The sequence below is a fragment of the Oncorhynchus gorbuscha genome, linkage group LG07 (assembly GCF_021184085.1).
Source record: "Oncorhynchus gorbuscha isolate QuinsamMale2020 ecotype Even-year linkage group LG07, OgorEven_v1.0, whole genome shotgun sequence".
NCBI classification, from domain to species: Eukaryota; Metazoa; Chordata; class Actinopteri; order Salmoniformes; family Salmonidae; genus Oncorhynchus; species Oncorhynchus gorbuscha.
The window spans coordinates 67,541,142-67,559,960 of NC_060179.1; the positions used below are offsets into that span (position 1 = coordinate 67,541,142).

The 18,819-nt window shown below is 42.6% G+C and overlaps 1 protein-coding gene across 4 annotated transcripts in view; it reads right to left on the reverse strand.

Moving 5' to 3' along the window:
• Window positions 1–18,427, reverse strand: part of pcnx2 (pecanex 2) — a 32,029-nt gene extending 13,602 nt beyond the window's left edge. The window contains exons 1-28 of one of the 4 annotated variants that reach the window (XM_046357275.1): window positions 18,152–18,427; window positions 16,119–16,321; window positions 14,300–14,417; window positions 14,097–14,136; window positions 12,563–13,708; window positions 12,272–12,410; window positions 11,992–12,152; window positions 11,031–11,109; window positions 10,756–10,891; window positions 9,974–10,116; window positions 9,718–9,871; window positions 9,396–9,428; window positions 8,578–8,749; window positions 8,332–8,442; window positions 8,122–8,213; window positions 7,867–7,976; window positions 7,656–7,764; window positions 7,423–7,515; window positions 6,832–6,982; window positions 6,427–6,568; window positions 4,364–4,541; window positions 3,955–4,063; window positions 3,629–3,758; window positions 2,639–2,697; window positions 2,251–2,466; window positions 1,716–1,969; window positions 765–998; window positions 430–533 (exon numbers count right to left, since the gene is read on the reverse strand). In XM_046357275.1, the coding sequence (XP_046213231.1) occupies window positions 430–533; window positions 765–998; window positions 1,716–1,969; window positions 2,251–2,466; window positions 2,639–2,697; window positions 3,629–3,758; window positions 3,955–4,063; window positions 4,364–4,541; window positions 6,427–6,568; window positions 6,832–6,982; window positions 7,423–7,515; window positions 7,656–7,764; window positions 7,867–7,976; window positions 8,122–8,213; window positions 8,332–8,442; window positions 8,578–8,749; window positions 9,396–9,428; window positions 9,718–9,871; window positions 9,974–10,116; window positions 10,756–10,891; window positions 11,031–11,109; window positions 11,992–12,152; window positions 12,272–12,410; window positions 12,563–13,708; window positions 14,097–14,136; window positions 14,300–14,417; window positions 16,119–16,303 (4,598 nt within the window). In that variant the 5' untranslated portion in view covers window positions 16,304–16,321; window positions 18,152–18,427. Of the gene's footprint in view, window positions 1–429; window positions 534–764; window positions 999–1,715; window positions 1,970–2,250; window positions 2,467–2,638; window positions 2,698–3,628; window positions 3,759–3,954; window positions 4,064–4,363; window positions 4,542–6,426; window positions 6,569–6,831; window positions 6,983–7,422; window positions 7,516–7,655; window positions 7,765–7,866; window positions 7,977–8,121; window positions 8,214–8,331; window positions 8,443–8,577; window positions 8,750–9,395; window positions 9,429–9,717; window positions 9,872–9,973; window positions 10,117–10,755; window positions 10,892–11,030; window positions 11,110–11,991; window positions 12,153–12,271; window positions 12,411–12,562; window positions 13,709–14,096; window positions 14,137–14,299; window positions 14,418–16,118; window positions 16,322–18,056 lie in introns of all 4 variants that reach the window. The other 3 variants (XM_046357274.1, XM_046357273.1, XM_046357276.1) reach the window with 3 other exon arrangements.
• Window positions 18,428–18,819: the final 392 nt, after the last annotated feature.

The window sequence follows — 18,819 nt, forward strand, 5'->3', positions numbered from 1 at the left end:
GTAGTACTGTGCACCTCCCATAGTCTGTTCTGGACTTGGGGACTGTGAAGAGACCTCTGGTGGCATGTCTTGTGGGGTATGCATGGGTGTCCGAGCTGGGTGCTAGTAGTTTAAACAGACATCTCGGTGCATTCAGCATGTCAATACTTCTTACAAAAACAAGTAGCGATGAAGTCAATCTCTTCTCCACTTTAATGTTAGCTCTCCGTGTACATTTAAGCGCCAGCCGTGCTGCCCTGTTCTGAGCCAATTGTAATTTACCGAGGTCCCTCTTTGTGGCACCTGACCACACGAGAGCCATAGCTGCCCCCTTTTGGAATCTCAATGGAACTACAGCTTAGTGTAGATTGATGTGTTTATGCCTGGAGGGTAATAAATCCCATATTTAACATGAAAGGAATGAATATTTGACAGTTATGGAAGGTTTACCTGTTGGACATGTTGTGAGATGCAGTCCCCAAGGATCTCCTGCCCAGCACAGACAAGGCATAGCACAGAGTGACCAGAGGGGAGTCCTCGTCACAGTCCACAGGCTGGCAAAGCACAAAGGTCAAAGGTTCTCATTGTTCACATCCACTGAAATGACCAGCAGCAAGGAAACCAAACTGTACAACATGGGGTCATACTGCATGTCATGATAAGGCCCTGAAGTTTTTCTTGACCACATGACCTGATCAGGAAAAATGATCTAGACTATGGCCTGGAGTTTTTCCTGACTACATGCATGATTGTACTGTTCATTGCAATCTCACATCTCTACTTACCTCCTCCACTTTGTTGGCACAGTACTGGATCCACTCCAGATAGACGTTGCAGAAGCTGGCCCTGGTGACGCCCTGAAGGCAGTGGACGTAGTCCTCGTCTATCTTAACGCTGAACACGGCCGGGTCTCTCTCTATGTGGTGCCACTTGGTGTAGGACACCAGAGCCTCCGTGATAGAGGAATCCTTGATCCACGTCTGTAGCTTCAGGGAGTGGATCAGGTAGTAGATTATGCTCTAGAGGTGAAACAAGAGGGAATAATAACAGAAGATTGATGATTTTATGGTCTACTCCCTTTTGCCTGCATAAGACCAAGCTCAGACTTACTATGTGATGAAATGTATTTAACTGCTTATGAAATAAAACCGGTAATGAATTACAAAGATGCTGAAAGTAAAAAAAATATATATATAATATAATTGAGCAATAAGGCCTGAGGGGGAGTGGCATATAGTCAATAACCCACAGCTAAGGGCTGTTCATATCCACGACGCAACACAGGCCATTAGCCGTGGTATATTGGCGATATACCACAAACCCCTGAGGTGCCTTATTGCTATTATAAACTGGTTACCAACCTAATTAGAACTGTAAACAAGTCATTTGTGTCATACGTTGTGACATTTTTTAATTTAATTTTACCTTTATTTAACCAGGCAAGTCAGTTAAGAACATATTCTTATTTTCAATGACAGCCTGGGAACAGTGGGTTAACTGTCTGTTCAGGGGCAGAACGACAGATTTGTACCTTGTCAGCTCGGGGGTTTGAACTCGCAACCTTCCGGTTACTAGCTCTAACCACTAGGCTACGCTGCCGCCCCATACTACGGCTTTCAGCCAATCAACATTCAGGGCTCAAACAACCCTGTTTAAAATACTGCTTAGATCATAGGTTATTTTCAAATACCGTTATTGTCTGTTACATTTCCATAAGACGTAAAAAGGTCTACAACCTTCAGATAGTAGGTGATGAGCAGTTTGCGCAGGTCGTACACCTGCAGCATGGTGGCAGCATTGTTCTCGCTGATGCTGTAGCCCTCCAGCAGGTACTTGGTGGTGGTGACCTCCCAGGCCAGCCATCGCAGGTTAAAGGCCGCGTTGCAGGACAGAACGTGGGGCAGGTGGCCCGGCTCACAGCAGCAACAGGCATCATCCTCCTCCACCCCCTCAGTGATGGCCTCTACCTCCCTCTGCTGGCAGTATGTACCTGGGGAGGAAGAGAAGGAGCACAGACCATCATGTTCATGGTGATTTTAAATCTGTGGTCGAGATATAAGGTTTAGGATTATTAGAAAACAATTTCAGATCAAATTTGAATAACTTCAGAATTAAATGAACCTCCATATCAAACATGTAACATTCAACACAGTCAAGATATTTCCCATATCAGTAGAGTGTGATCAGAGAAACAGAGTATCTATGTGTATATAGTTCTGGGTGTGGTATAGTGCTCCTCACTGTGTTGCTGTATATTAGTCAGTATCTGACCTCTGAACTCCAGGCCTCGGAGCTGGAAGGTGACCAGGCCATTGCCGATCTCGATGAGGTGAACAAAGGCGTTGAGGTAGTCAGAGGCCAGGATGAAGCAGTCTCCAGAGCTGTAGTTTCCCCAGCGGCCCAGCATCAGGTCACCACACAGAGAGTGCTGCAGAGAGCGCGTCAGATACTCATAGAAGATGGAGTTCAGGTTGTTGTCGTCGCATCCTGGGGGAATAAAGGCTTATGTAAAATACACTGATTGACATGACCAACAAACCAACGTATTAACCATGAGAAGATCCTTGTAGAGTTGAGAAGTTCTAATTCAGATTATTATTTTAACGTTAATTAGGGGAAAAAACATGTTGATATTCATTCAATATACTCAATAGGTTACCTGTCTCTTTATCAACCTGAGATACCAGTCTGCTATTAGAGTTGTCAATGCGTTTGGTGCTGCAAAATGGTACAAAGCCATAGATTAGGGAGACAGTACATTCATTGAAATAAGCTAAACATGGTCTAATTCTGGTTTATTTTTAGGACCTTTTCTGTGTGTTAAATGAATTACATATATCCTCATCAATAACTCAGTGACTGGAGTAATGTTAGAGACGGAAAAGGAAGCGAGACATCTCACCCGATCCTTTTTTCTGGTTCATATACAGTCAATGAACTAAGCAGACCAGACCCAGTTGCTATCGCAATGGGAGAGACATCCCTTAAGCAGACCGGAACTGTGACCATTCTTTTCAGTGGTAAACGTCCTGAGTAAGACTTCTTTTATCCATCCTCTTTAGTGGTCTCTATACTCTGCTTGTATACCCCTAGACTAGAGCACTTCTCTCAGGGTCCTTGCTATCCAGAATCCTTGGGACGTCCCTACCCCCTTGAAGTTTAAATTTTAAATGGTTAAAGTAAGGGTTAAGGTTAGAGTAAGTGTAGTGGTTAAGGTTTAGGGTAAAAGGATCCCAAGGATCCAGGATAGCACTAAAACCTGGCTCAGTCAGCTGAGTGCATGACATCATCTCTGAGAAAGAAATGTCCCTATATGGATGTCAACAGGGGCTCTAGGAGGCCATATAATTCACCACTTGCATATTTTCCGAGCACATTAATACAAACAGATGAAAAAGAGGTGAGTGACTAACAATGAACTTTCACCAGATGAAAAATTATTGACAGTGATCTAACTCAATGGCTTGATCATAGACTCAAATTGAGTTGGACGTCCCTTGTCCCCTTCTTTATTCATAATGGACTTTCCCATGTCCCATCTCTAAGGCTGAATGCCCTGGGGTGCGGCCGACACACCGTGGTGCTTTAAGGGGTGCATGCATATTTCATGGTGCTTTATCTCATGCTGCGGTCGGTGAAAAGCCATTACTTGTAGTTCCTCTCCCAGAACTTGACGGGCCGTGGGTAGGAGGTGACGAAGATGGCACTGCCCAGGAAGGGGCTGAGAGGGGTGTAGAACAGAGTCGTCACAAACGTTTGCAGCAGCAACATGGCTGAATCTGAGCTGCATCATGAAGGAGAACCACCACAATAACGGAAAATCCACCAGGTATCAATTAAAATGGAGACAACAGGTTTACCATACTCACATATCTTCTGTCAAATTCGCAGTTACATTACAGTTTCAGTCAGAGCAACGTCAAAACATATGCGGCAGCTTGTGTAGTTCCTACACATGTGAAAACCAAAGGATACGAGGCACAGCGAAGGGCTGAGCGAATGCGTGGAAGGCGCTGCCCCATGCAATCTGCCACGGTGCGATATAGACCATGATGAAGTGGAGCTTGTGAAGCAGATCACTGAGCTGTCGAGGAACAAAGACCTGCTGTGAGTCACTGACAGACAGCAAAGCCAGTTATTTTTAGACCAGATTCTAAAAATAAATCCAATATAATCAAAAGTAGGAAGGCCACTCTACATACAGAGCAGCTGGCAGGTGTTTGCTGCTTCATATAGACCCCGAAGAAAACTATGTTTGTTAATCAACTGTAGGGAGTTTGGGGACCGCAGTCATAGTGAGTTGTATTCCTTTCCTATCTTATTGTAGTGAGACGTCTGTCATTGGGAGTGTGTGTACCAGTCTCCGGTCACGTCGCAGACTGACCTTGTGGAAGACAATGGACATGATAAAGAAGTCCAGCAGAAAGGTCTCTGAGGCCCTGCTGCAGTCGAACTCGAAGAAGACGATAGTGAAGATGAGAGTGACGAACTGGAAGCTGGGATTGCAAAAGGAGGCGCGGAGGAGCTTCATCCCAGCAACTGTCATCAACAAGACATCACAGCTGGAGCGAGACACAGAGACCTGAGCGACTCAGGTGTACAGGCGTGACACAGCGGAGCAAAGCAGAGGGGTAACATTGAGTGGGAGAGGAGCAGGGGAGACAAATGCACCAATACTAGCGAATATTGTGTATACATCACACTTTCTTCCCTAGCAAGGTAATTGACATGCAAAGTGACTGTTGTCATGATGACCAGGTTCAGATGATGACATCAAAGTGACTGACTGTCTACTTGTTAGTACATGTACATCATTCAGACTGGGTTGAAAGTGATATTTATGTGATTGATTAAGGTGCTAAGGGTTTTGTTCCACCTCCAAGATGCACAGAAGGGAGTGGTGGAGACTTTATAAACCTATGAAGAACTGTGTGTTTCTGGATAAGTTTTCCCCAGCTGCTACATGTAACTGCCAAAATAAAGGAAACATCATCATAAAGTGTCTGAATAGTGTTGGGCCACCAGAACAACTTCAATGCACTTCGGCATAGATTCTACAAGTGTCTGGAACTATATTGCAGGGATACGCCACCATTCTTCCATGAGAAATACCATAACCAGCTTTTTTGTTGATGGTGCTGGAAAATGCTGTCTCAGGCGCCGCTCCAGAATCTCCTATAAGTGTTCAATTGGGTTAATTAAGCAATGAGTTAATTAAGCAATTAATATCCCATGATGTATAAAATGCTAGGCGGGCCATTATTTTAGAAATCAAAAGGAAAAGGCGCAACACTCGCTCACCATTACATTTTTATGTTTTATTTAAGCAAGGTTAAAAGATTAACGTTTTAGCCTTCATCTGAATAATCATCAGGATTATTCTGATGAAGGCCGAAACATGAATCTTTTAACCTTGCTTAAATAAAACAAATAATGTTTAATGGTGAGCGAGTGTTGCACCTTTTCCTTTTCTATGATTAAAAAAAATGTTGGTTGCACCTTGACTGACGTCGGTTGGTTGAGCGTCCTCCACTTCTTTCCACAGGTATTATTTTGGCTACTGTGGTTATGCCACCATAGGAGGACAATGCCTGCATCCACAGGGCACGAGTGGTCACTGAATGGTTTGATGAGCATGAAAACGATTGAAACCATATGCTGTGGCTGTCTAAATCACCAGATTTTAACAACACCTGTGTGGAAGCACCTAATTTTAATATACTTTGTAATGCTCATTTACTCACGTGTTTCCGTTATTTTGGCAGTTACCTGTACATTGAGATTTATGTTGACATTTTAAGGTAATTAGCGAGACAGAGGCAAGTTTAAAGTATTTCATAATGTCTACCTGCAAAGAGATTAACTTTACATTCCAAACTGAATGTTATACAGACTGAAAATGGTTCTTAGAAGACCTGGGTCAAATACATACATACACAGGTTAGCATTTATTGAGATGACTCATGTACTGAAGGCAGCTCTGCAGATTGGTCACTAGCTAGCACAACCACAAAGTCATAAAATCTGATTTTAAACTTAGCCCTAACCTGAATCACACTGCTAACCCTAATGTCTAACCCTAACCTTAAATTAAGACCAAAAAGCACATTTTTGTTTTCATTAATTTTTATGATATCGACAATTTTGACTTTGCAGTTGGCCTATCTAGTGGAAACCGATCAGTTCTGCTTCCAGGGCAAGCAAGACTCATGACAATAAACGTCAACCTGCAATACATAAGTCCAATACTTGGCATGCGCTTGATTTAGTTAGCTTGGAACCACTGGAATAGTTCCAAAAGTACAAACCCCAAATTACACCAAGTGCACATCAAATACTTTCAAATACTTTCAAATACTTTTGCATTTGACCCAGGTCTGGGTCTTGGTTCAGGGAAAGGAGGGAGTATGTGTTTGTTATTAAAATCTTTAGGAGAAAGGTACTTACTGGATGCCTAGCTTCTTGCGGTGACTGAGTGAGAATCCATCATTGGTGAGTGCACTCAGAATGATGGCTGGGTAAACCACGTATTTCTCAAAACACAGCAGGCCCACGTACAGACGCTCAAACCACATCAACTGAGCATCATCTGGAAAATGAAATCAATTTTAATCACCACACACAAGAGCTGTTTCTTACTTTTGCAGTACTTGACAAATCCGTATAGATTAAAGCACAGGAGATAGGTCTTCCCCAACTAACTGAACCCACACGTGTATAGAACTATAGGCTATTAAATGTAGTCTTTCATCAAATTTGTACCAGAGAGTCAGAGATGCGAAAGGCCTATAGTTGGAAAAACTGCATTGTGTCCCAAATTCTTTTTTTTTTAACAATACAGGCAGGACTGACCTCTGGGCTCAAACTGGGAGTACTCATTGCTCTTTAGCACTGGGTGAGAGATCCAGAGCCAAGGGTGGTGCTTCCGTAACTGGGGTACGAGATAGTGGGTGACAAAGCCCACTGTCCCTGCCAGCGCATACAGTACTATGGTCACAAAGGGCTGTGGAGAGAAAGGAAGAGAAAAGGAGAGAAAGGAAGAGAAAAGGAGGGAGAGAGAGAGAGAAATATATATATAGAGGAATAAAGAGAAATATATATATAGAGGAATAAAGAGAAATATATATAGCGGGAGGGAGAGAGAAAAGGGGAGAAAAGGGGATAGAGAGGGAGAGAAAGGGATAGAGAGGGATAGAGGGAGAGAAAGGGATAGAGGGAGAGAAAGGGATAGAGGGAGAGAAAGGGATAGAGGGAGATGGAGAGAAAGGGATAAAGAGGGAGAGATGGAGAGAAAATGGGGTTGATTGAATACTGAACCGATCAGATAACATTTTATTTACGACACCACAGTAATTATTTACTGATGAGACAACATTGCTTTATGACACAAACAACATTTATGACACATCATTTAGGGATGGTGTTTGGATATAGGTAACCCACCTTTAGGGACAGGAAGACAGTACTTGAAGTAATAGCAAAAGTTAAAATGTAGGCAATGGAGCAGACCACAAGATCTGAAAGAAGAATCTCCTTCTGCAAATGCAAAAGCAAATCATACAATATCACAATTGCGGAATATAATAATGTGTTAAAGTCAAAATGTTGTCCTGAAACAAAAACAGAGGACAGCAGTTGAGTGGAAGTGGAGGAAACAATGCAAGTCTCTGACTTACCACTGAATTCATGAGCTTCTCTGGAAGAGGATCCTTGATGTCTTCTGAGTCTTCACCCTCTTCCTCACTGTCCACAAGAGTGGGCATCAGTTTGGACTTGATCAGAGACCTGTATGTGCACAAAAAAGGAGAATATCTTAGCACTAACAACTCTCATACAGTCAGCATGTTAGCAGGCATAACAATAGGAGCAGAAAAGCAGGCGGCTTACATCAGCACAGTCGGATCACTGCTCTGCCCACTCAGATGATAGGAGAGAACCACCAGCAATCCACAGAACCCAGAGAACAAGGCTGGGGTATGCTGTTCATCCCAGGGCTCCTTTAGAACAGAATAGAAATATTGATTATTGTACCATTTCATGCTCGACTAAACTGCCTCTGCAGCAACTGTTCCGTCGCAGTGCAAAACATATCCTTCATGTAATCATACACACATCTTTACTCAATAATGAATTCATTCCTACCTTCAGAGCTCCAAAACAGAAACCGTACAGCAAAGATAATGCTGTCAGACTACGGAATATGCTGTACACTGCTGAGTGGAGTCCAGTTGCAGCTGACAAAGGAAGTGGAAACACAGGAATCAGGTTAAGGGCTAAGTTTATGGTGGTACAGTATGCATTCAGTTCATAATTATGAAGGTCAAGCGAAACAGAAAAGAGAGTGCTACTCACCTGTTCCACCAAAGAAATGAATGTCTATTTGTTCAAGCAGGTAAATCATAAAGGTGTTGATTTGTGGGAACAGGCCAACGAGAAATGTGATAGGAAAGCAGTAAGTGATGCCTGTCGAATATAGAACAGACAGGACTTTAGAACTATACGTTTTTTAGAATGTCAAAATAAAACATAATCTAAAATTGTTTCATGGAGATGACTGAAAAAAGGTAAAAAAATAATGATTTATGGTATGTGACTTACCCACTAAAATGTCTCTCAGGAATTTGAGAGCATCTGCTAATACTATGGTGATGCCATATACAGTGGACACAGGCAGGTCCTTCCTTCTTAACATCTGTTCCAGAATCCAAATAAGGCCACAGAAAATACAGAAATAAGCAGCCCGGCTGTAGGCAACAATCTGATTATGTCCCTGGAAAACATCAAGAGGGGAGTGAAATGAAGCAGAGAAAGCCTTGAACAATCTAGTTTGAAAAAATGTAAAATACTAAACAACCAGTGAAAATATAAAGGTAATTGCCTAAATAAAGGAAACGCCAACATAAAGTGTCTCAATAGAGCGTTTGGCCAACAGAACAGCTTCAATGAATCTCGAATTCTATTGGACGGATGCGACAACATTCTTCAGCAAGAAATTCCATAATTGTATGTTTTGTTGATGGTGGTGGAAAAAACAGTCTCAGGCACCGCTCCAGAATCTCCCATAAGTGTTCAATTGGGTTGAGATCTGGTGACTGAGCCAGCCATGGCATATGGCTTACATCGTTTTCATGCTCATCAAACCATTCAGTGGCCACTCGTGTCCTGTGGATGGGGGCATTGTCATCCTATGGGGGCATAGCCACAGTAGCTAAAATAATGGCCTGCCCAGCATTTTTCTACATGGCCGTAAGCATGAAGGGATGTTAATTGCTTAATTCACTCAGGAACCACACCTGTGTGGAAGCAACTGCTTTCAATATACTTTGTATCCCTCATTTAATCAAGTGTTTCCATTATTTTGGCAGTTACTTGTATCTTCACAGTATGCCTTTAGAATATGTTCCATACAGACTCACATGTGTCGGCGAGGCTGCATCAGGTTGGACACTCTGTAATACAAACAATTTGTTCAAAGTGTTATTAACGTGATTAACTGATATTACAGTCAATGACTGACAGAGAAATGTGTTTCCATCAGCAATGTGTCTGATAAAAAGTACTTAGCTAAAGCTTAATTCCATTGTTACAGTGGAGTATGTGGTGGAGCATTGAAAGTGGCACAGTATTATCACAGATCTGGTATCCTATCACTGATCTGAATTATGTCAACACAAATCAGCAACGGTTGTAAGGTTGATTAAGCCTTATCCTTTGTTACAAAATAGATATGTTCCTTACCTTTAACAATGAGTACTGGCAGCTAGCTATGACCACGCAGAACTGGAAAACCCAGATATCTTTGAAGCAGCCATGGTTGAGCAGGATGAATCCCAGGAAGGCCACCAGGAAGGCCAGGAACACAACTGCTATGTTCTCCACCACATCCTGGTTCCTGAGGAGAGAGAGCAAAGGTCAAAGTCGAGTCTCTGTTAACTAGTTGATCAATCGCTGAGAAATGGAAAAGGAAAGATAGAATGGGAGCTTTTTCTCTTACCTGTCCAATAGCGCCAATAAGGCGAGCCGGTCATACAAGATGTTTACCCACTTCCCAGGAAAAAGCTTGAGCTTGTAGTACAGCTTACGAGAAGGCTTTTCCTGTGTGGAGGTCTCTGATGATTCATCAATCGAGTCCTCTTCCTGTCAGAGGTGGAATTCAGGTTGTAGTGTAAAATAAATCTCAATATCACTTTAATTGAACCCTTAGTCATAAGGGTTACATAACACTGACATAATAGATGTCTTAAACCGTCATGACTGTTAGTTCCAACTCATAACAACTGACTACACGCTGTCATGACACAAATAATGTTTAGATCAGTTATTTCATACAGCTACATTGTAAGTAATAATCAACAGTACATTTCACCAAGTGTATTTCCTGTGTGTGTGTGTTTGTGTGTGGTGTGTGAGTATTATGAACCATACATTGTGAATTTAGCGCTGAGAGGAACGATGTGCTTTGTGATGTCTGAGCCAGGCAGGCAGTTTCTGTTCTGCTCACAGAGTCACTATAGTTTGATTAATGGCCAGCACTCTGATTTGCAGTGCTGAGTCGGAGCACCGCTTGGCCTTGGTTGCCTGCGTACACTGTCTGGGATGGATAGGGGTTTATGGGTGGAGTGGAAGGGAGAGGAGAGAGGAGATGAAAGAGTGGAGGGGCGGGGTGTAGTGACTTGGAAGATTTGGGTGAGGGAAGGAGGGGAGGAATGGGTGGTGGGGGGGAAAAGAGATGGGGGAAAGGGGTTGAGGTTGAGTTGGGGGGGAGGGTGTAGTCACCTGGAAGATTTCAGGGTGAGTTCTCCGAGGCCGAAGCCTGTGTGAAGGGATGATGCGGCGCTGGAAGGGGCAGTCTGTATGTCCACCCGCCAGCCCGTCCTGGCACTCCGAGTTGGAGGAAGTTGACAGGAGATCACTGGGTACACGACAAGGTTCACATGTAAAAGCCCATGACGTTTAAAAACAACTCAAATTAAACATTGTCAAATGTAAAAAGAACACAACAAAAACGTCATACAAATATTACATATTAAATAATTGAGGTTATATAGTACCACATGTTGCCTGTGATAAGTTCAGCTCCGAGGGGTAGGTTTAGGGCTCTCTCAGCATACAGTTTACGAGGTCTGTCTCCTGGAATAGAGAGCAGACAGAACCTCACAATTAAAACACCTACCTGATATGACGTAAGTGATATACATACAGTATGTTATACAATAGTTGGGCAATAGCACAGACAATTAACCCTTGGTTACTGTTGCAACCTCTGCCAACATTTTCCCGGGAAGCCCAATTTCCCATTGAACCACTGCCCGAAATGTGCTCACAGTATTCTAAAACTGTGTTTCTAATAGACAATTAAATTAAATACAGACTACCTCTTGCTCATCAGGAAACTCTTGGGTATGTTGTGGTGGACTGTCATTATAATTGCTTCAAGGGAACCTGGTAAAATTAAGTTTGTAGTGTAGCTTGCCACTGACTGGCTCTGAATTCACTGTCAGCAAGCAGTCAAAGCTATAACCACTTTTGGAGCTAACTAGTGCTCTCAAATCATATCCTGATGTTGACAGCAGACGGGAGTTAGCTAGCTAATATACATTTTGAGAAAAACAGGTTATATTAAGTGGCTAGCTAGTGTTAGCAGCTTTTGGTGGCTTTTCAATGTGACATAGAGCTAGCTAACCAGCTGAACTAAACAAAAGTATAATTTCACATTTAAAAAAATACTACAACAAGCTTTGCATTTCAAGAATCACAGTAGCAAGATACTATTCAATTATTTAGCCATTTAAACATTTATTTCTTGGAGAAAACGCTCAGTTTTCAAGCGATTTAAACAGATGCTTGTCCGATGTATCGACAGTTGATATCCATTGAAGTGCTGCGATTGGTTGGCCAAAATTCTAGGGCGGAGATTATCGAAGGGTCAGTTCACTACGACATTATCCAGGGTTTGTAACCAGTTTGTAGACTTCAGTGAATTGATGCCACACAATAATATTTTGCACTTACTGTGGACTGTATGAAAAGTATAGGCGTCCTCCTTGTTGGTGGCTTCTGGTCTGCATATGACCTGGAGCATCGAGCTCTCTGACTGAGATGTTTGGGAGGGCAGGGAGTCGTAGTCTGGGTCTTTATCCCGGTCTGTCTGGGGACTGAGAGTAGAGGACAAACTATACAACGATTATATAAAAAAATGCATTCATTTACAATAAAGATCAGATCAAATAACAAAATAAAGTAAATTGTGATGATGACCTTTTATATCCAAGAGACATTTGAAAAGGTTTACCTGTCTGGAGACACAATGGGGATCCGTGTTTCGGGGATGGTGTGGAGGGTGTCTGTTGTGGCCAGAGTATTGGGAGGGTTTGGCCGCTCCTGCTGGCTCTCTGTCTCTGTGTTATCCTCAATTTTTGCAGTGACATCCTCTGCAAAAGCAACACTCGTTTTCAATTTTACCAATAAAGAATGAGTAAAACACAGCTATTTGCACAACAGAGACAATAACTTCTCCCCTAAAGTCTTAACTGTCTACATGTATATCATTATTATCTGACAACCTACATATGCCTGGACTCACCTTCCTCCATGGCTCTGTCCTCCTCATTTGTCACCTCCTCTGGTGGGTTTTCAATGCCACTGGCTCCCCTGGTGCTGTTAATGGACTCCAGCAGCGACACAAACTCCACAAAGTTGGACTCGTTGGGGATCTGGCCCTCCTTGGCCTCCAGGTCTGACTTGGATGAGGTCATGGTGGTCTGTTTATTCTGTGATCTGTCAGCAATGAGGACTGCATCCTTCCCGCTGTCCATGCTCAGGCCTCGCACGTGTGTCCTGCCCCCTGGGCCGTACTTCCTGAACATAGACGGGATTCGCAGGAAGCCATCTGCATCCACATTGAGGTCCGGAGGGTCGTTCTCGTCAGGGTGGGAGTGGACATCGATGCCAGAGGAGCTGTTGTCGGCTGTGGTCAACTGGGGGCTGGGGTGTTCCAGGTCTGCCTCGTTGTACTCTAAGTCCCGGCAGTCCAGAGCGGCAGAGTCAGCGCTCATCAACTCTTTGGTGATCTGGCCGTCTGGGCTTGGGGTCTGCAGCTCAGCAGAGTCAGCCTCAGATAAGGGTTCCCCTTCATTCTCTGCACCACTCCGTTCATCATCCTCAGGTGAGTCAAAGGTGATAACAGGGATTTTGATGAGGCAGTCGCCAGCCGCCCCTCCATGGGGGTCGATGCCCATCTGTGCCTGGGCAGACTCCAGGATGCTCTGTTTGACTGACTCCTCCAGCTCCGCAGCCGTCTGGGCATCACAGCTCATGGTGATGATGATCTTGACCATGTCGTTCTCATCCAGGCGGGCTGATGGGCCAGAGTTGTCCACAAAGACAACAGCGATCTCATCTGAGCAGTATGTCTCCTCTGGCTGGTCATTCTGAGGAGGAGGTGGGAGGGCGTCATCACGCTCCTGAATGACCTCTAGAGAGTTGTTGTTGGGGTCCTGTTGGAGCTGTTTCTCCTGCTTTGTCTCGTCTGTGCTTTCTTCATCACTCCCCTTGGAAGAGGTCAGTCCCTCATCAGCAATCTCCCTATCAGCCACATGCTTCTGCTCCCCCAGCAGGAGAGGGGCAGCCTGGTCAGGGTTGGGGCTAGACAGGTCCTCTGGGGAGAGCTCTTGCTCAGGCTGTAGGCTCACTCTGGGTTGTTTCTCCTTGGGGATACTGTCACTCTGGGCTGCAACAGATACATTAATGTTACAAAGAGCATATTGACCGGAATTTAGAATGGCTCATAAATGAAAGAAGAAGTAAAAACATAGCAGAAATTGTAAAGACTGATCTTAACTAACAGTAAAGAATATAGATCTTCTCAGCAACACTTTGCAAAACCAACATTATGTGAGAATATTTATTGGAAGCTGACAACATGCTTATCTGAGCATATTTGAAGCAATAATGGGCTGGGCTAGCATAATGAGTAGTATTATCATTTTATCACTACATCCACACAATGCATTCCAGGAAGAGCATGTTATTCTCACAGTGAGATTTGTAAATAGAAAACCCATTTCCCACTATAGGGGGAATCAGAACAGTGTTAAAATTATTGGAGAGAACAGTACCTTCAGTATTCTTTAAGTCTTCTGATGATTTTGGGCACTCCTGTAAGGGCAAGAAATATGGATGATGATGATGATGAATAGAGAAACAGGGGGGGGGGGGGACAGTGCTCATTCACATCTTAGCTTTAACTCAAAAATGTCTATTCCATAATATAATATAGTTGTAGAATGGAGCTCGAGGGTAGTTATAATGGTACACTAACCACACCAATCAACCCAGGGTCCGTTTCTGTCTGTTTCACTGTAACCTGGATAACTGGACTCGGCCTGTTTCTCGTCAACATTGTCATGGCAACACTGTCAGGAACCGTGCTGCTTTTCCTATTTGGAAAGATGTAGAGTATGTGGCCATCTGTGGTAGTTCATTTATCAAAGGATGACATCATGTTTTTCAAGACAAAAGCACTACCCATAAGAGACATTCTATTGTGCATTTGGAAAGTACTCAGACCCCTTGAATTTTTCCACATTTTGTTACGTTACAGTCTTATTCTAAAATGTATTGAATTGTTTTTCCCCCATCAATCTACAAAGCAAAAACTTGTTTTTTGTAACTGTTTATTTCAAAAAACAACTGAAATATCACATTTAAGTATTCAGACCCTTTACTCAGTACTTTGTTGAAGCACCTTCGGCAGCGATTACAGACTCGAGTCATCTTGGGTATGACACTACAAGCTTGGCACACCAGTATTTGGGGAGTTTCTCCCATTCTTCTCTACAGATCCTCTCAAGCTCTGTCAGGTTGGATGGGGAGCATCGCTGCACAGCTAATTTCAAGTCTCTCCAGAGATGTTCGATAAGGTTCAAGTCCAAGCTCTTGCTGGGCCACTCAAGGACATTCAGAGACTTGTCCCGAAACTACTCCTGCGTTGTCTTGGCTGTGTGCTTAGGGTTGTTGTCCTGTTGGAAGGTGAACTTTCACCTCAGTCTGAGGTCCTGAGCACTCTGGAGCAAGTTTTCATCAAGGATCTCTCTTTGCTCCGTTCATCTTTCCCTTGATCCTGACTAGTCTCTCAGTCCCTGCCGCTGAAAACCTTCCCCACAGCATGATGATGCTGCCACCACCATGCTTCACCGTTGGGAAGGTGCCAGGTTTCCTCCAGACGTGACGCTTGGTATTCAGGCCAAAGAGTTCAATCTTGATTTCATCAGACCAGAGAATTTTGTTTCTCATGGTCTGAGAGTCCATTAGGTGCCTTTTGGCAAACTGAGGAGTGGCTTCCGTAAGGCCACTCTACCATAAAGGCCTGATTGGGGGAGTGCTGCAGAGAGGGTTGTCCTTCTGGAAGGTTCACTCATCTCCACAGAGGAACTCTGGAGCTTAGTCAGTGACCATCGGGTTCTTGGTAACATCCCTAACCAAGGACCTTCTCCCCGATTGCAGTTTGGCTGGACGGCCAGCTCTAGGAAGTGTCTTGGTGGTTCCAAACTTCTTCCATTTAAGAATGACGGAGGCCACTGTGTTTTTGTGGACCTTCAATACTGCAGAAATGTTTGGTCCCCTTCCCCAGATCTGTGCCTCGACACAATCCTGTCTCGGGAACTCTACAGACAATTCCTTCGACCTCATGGCTTGGTTTTTGCTCCGACACTCATTGTCAACTGTGGGACCTTATGTAGACAGGTGTGTGCCTTTCCAAATCATGTCCAATCAATTGAATTTACCACAGGTAGAATCCAATCAAGTTGTAGAAACATCTCAAGGATGATCAATGGAAACAGGATGCACCTGAGCTCAATTTCGTGTCACATTGCAAGGAGTCTGAATTCTTATGTAAATATGGTATTTCTGTTTTTAATTTTTAATATATTTGCAAAAAATTCTAAAAACCTGTTTTCACTTCGACATTATGGCGTATCGTGTGTAGATTGATGTGGAAAACAGAATTTAATCAAATTTGGAACAAAGCTGTAATGTAACAAAATGTGTAAAAGGTCAAGGGGTCTGAATACTTTCCGAATGGACTGTATGCTTTGGATTATATTTATTATACATTTTGTTTTTATAAACAGGCTCACCTTAATTTAGCTGCAAGACATGAATCTGACGCGTTGCTTTTATTCTCTGCACCTTGGATGACATCAGAGAGACTGCTTGGGGGCACAACGTCACCTTTATCAAACATCACATGAAGGCGATAGTTGACCATCTTTATTGTGATGAAGAAGATGGTGACTGAGGTGCAGTATATACTAAGTGCCATGGTGGTGGGCGGAAGAGCCTGAGGATAGAACACACAAACTCCCTCAATATCTCAAAACACATATCCTGACAATAAAATAATATTCCATTAAAAAATGGCAATCTTCTTCATCACAGAGTGCATCCCAACCTTTCCTCAATAATATGATAACTAGTCTCAAATTAAGTCTGAAACACAACACCAAAGCAGCTATTTAGGGCTGCAATATTATGCTCAAACAGCCAAGAGTGACACTGAAAGAAAAACTATTGTCTGAGGATGATCTTAATGAAAAGTCAATGCTCCGACCATATAATGTAGTCATGTGGCCCCTCAGCTACATACTGAGATGAGTGAGTCATCAGAGGAAACAACCAACCTGTCAATAGAAACAAATATGTGCAATAGCCATGGTGTTCATTATGTTGAAACACAGGTATGCTATAGGCCTACATGAAATTATGAACAGTAAAACTGTGGGCTTGTGACTTGCTCTGATCTATAATTCAGAGGAACTGTCAGCCTAAGGGATGTCATACGTTTTGTGTTTAGCTCCTTGTCATCAAACCCTGAGGACCAAGTCCAAAAAATAATAATCACACAATAACATTGTATTCAATTTGTATTTTATTTTATCTTTATTTAACTAGGCAAGTCAATTAAGAACAAATTCTTATTTAAAATTACGGCCTATTTTATTGTCAAGTAATATATCAACCAAAAACAATTAATTGACAAGAGCTATTTCTATATTATTTGTATAAAAACATATATCGATATCTATTTTCTGAGAAATCAAACATATGGAAATTCAGGCCCTTATGAAGTGACACAATATCACATTCTGTGGTATAGAGAATAAAATAAGAACTTGAAATAGAGGACAAAACTAATCTCCTTGAAATGGGTTAGTGGTGGGACAATATTACACCATTACATAAGAATGACAGTCCTTCATCACTTTAACATCTGCACAAATAATCAGAAGGCTTTTGGTCTTCAGAGTAGCTCATACTGTATGTCGTTTGACCTTTTTTTATCAAGTTATTAACTCTGAAACAAGCATTGTGGGTTTTTTCTTAAATTAATATTAAATGAAACTCCCTTTATTTAACCAGACAATAGGTCATATTCTGAAACATAGTAGGCCTATTCTGTACAAGAAATAGCATAGAATTCTTGAAATGAAAATACATTCAATTCCATTACGATGGAAATAAAGTGACACATTAAAGAGACCACAACCACAACATTTGGTGCCGGAATTTATTTTTTATAGGCTATCTTGACCAAATTAAACCAAACCCAAACAGCATCATTAATGACGTAGGACTACTAGCCACTAAAATAAATTGATCAAATGCAGGTGAGTGCGTGCTGTAGGCTATACTATCACATCCAAAAGGGAGAGGTGAGGTGTGCCGCCGTTGGTCTTTGTGAACGCTGTGTAGGCTACCTACAGTCAGTGTTACAATGCCTGGACTTTTCTGCTTTTTCATCACTGTGGCAGCCATGCGTTCAATCACTGTGCTACATACTAGCCAACGGCATGCAGAGAAAAATGCGACCATTCCATTTTCTGCCAATACAATTAATAAATAAGCGGAAATGTTTCAGTGCTGAGGATAAAACATATCACTGTAAATAAAAGATTAGAACGGAATGTTGCTCCAAGAGAACCGTGTTTTTCAATGAAAAGGGCGCTTAGTGATGCGACGCACTAAACCTTATAAGCCAACACAAGATCTGGGCCTTCGATTGAATTTATACTCACCAAATGTAGTGATAGTGGCAACATAAGAAGGAACATCCACAAATAGAGGTGACAGGAGTTATTGAATGTGTTCTGGTCCGGGTCATGGTACCAACCTCCTGTCAATGATGCCCAAACCCCCTGACGCAGAGTCTGTACCAGTTGCGAGCCCATCCTCCTCAACTGCAATATATTCGTATCACGATGGTCAAATTCATATGTAGCCCATATACTACGTTGTTACCATGTTGAAACTATAGCCCTACTGGCTCTATCAAGCTATCATTCGCAATTTACTCGCCGCTTCATTTCATCCAAATGTCAGATCTCACATGGTGCGGACAGCTCTCTCTCATCCTCTCCTCTTCTCTACCTCCGTCCGTCTAGATGAATTATGCATATAAACCCTGGATTGCTGATGCTATGTATTGTCTATTGTGTGGCTTTGAAGCCACCGGTCGGCCATATTGGCCCGCCCCGGTAGGCGCGGTCTTCCATAGAAATTAATGGGATTCTACAGTATTTCAATTAAATGTTTCAAGGACAAAATAACATGTATTTAAGTATACTTTTTTGTAATGGGGACAGTAACATTAATAATCTCAACAACAACAACAAAATATTTGTTTATCTTAAGCTCACATAATATAATTCAACATTGTGCATTAAGGTGTCTGTAATAGAATACACGTGTCTAAAACGAATGTAGACATTAATACATGCATTTCTATCGCTTCAACAAACAAAAACATGTTTTACGAAGGAGGAGTACCAAGATGGCTGC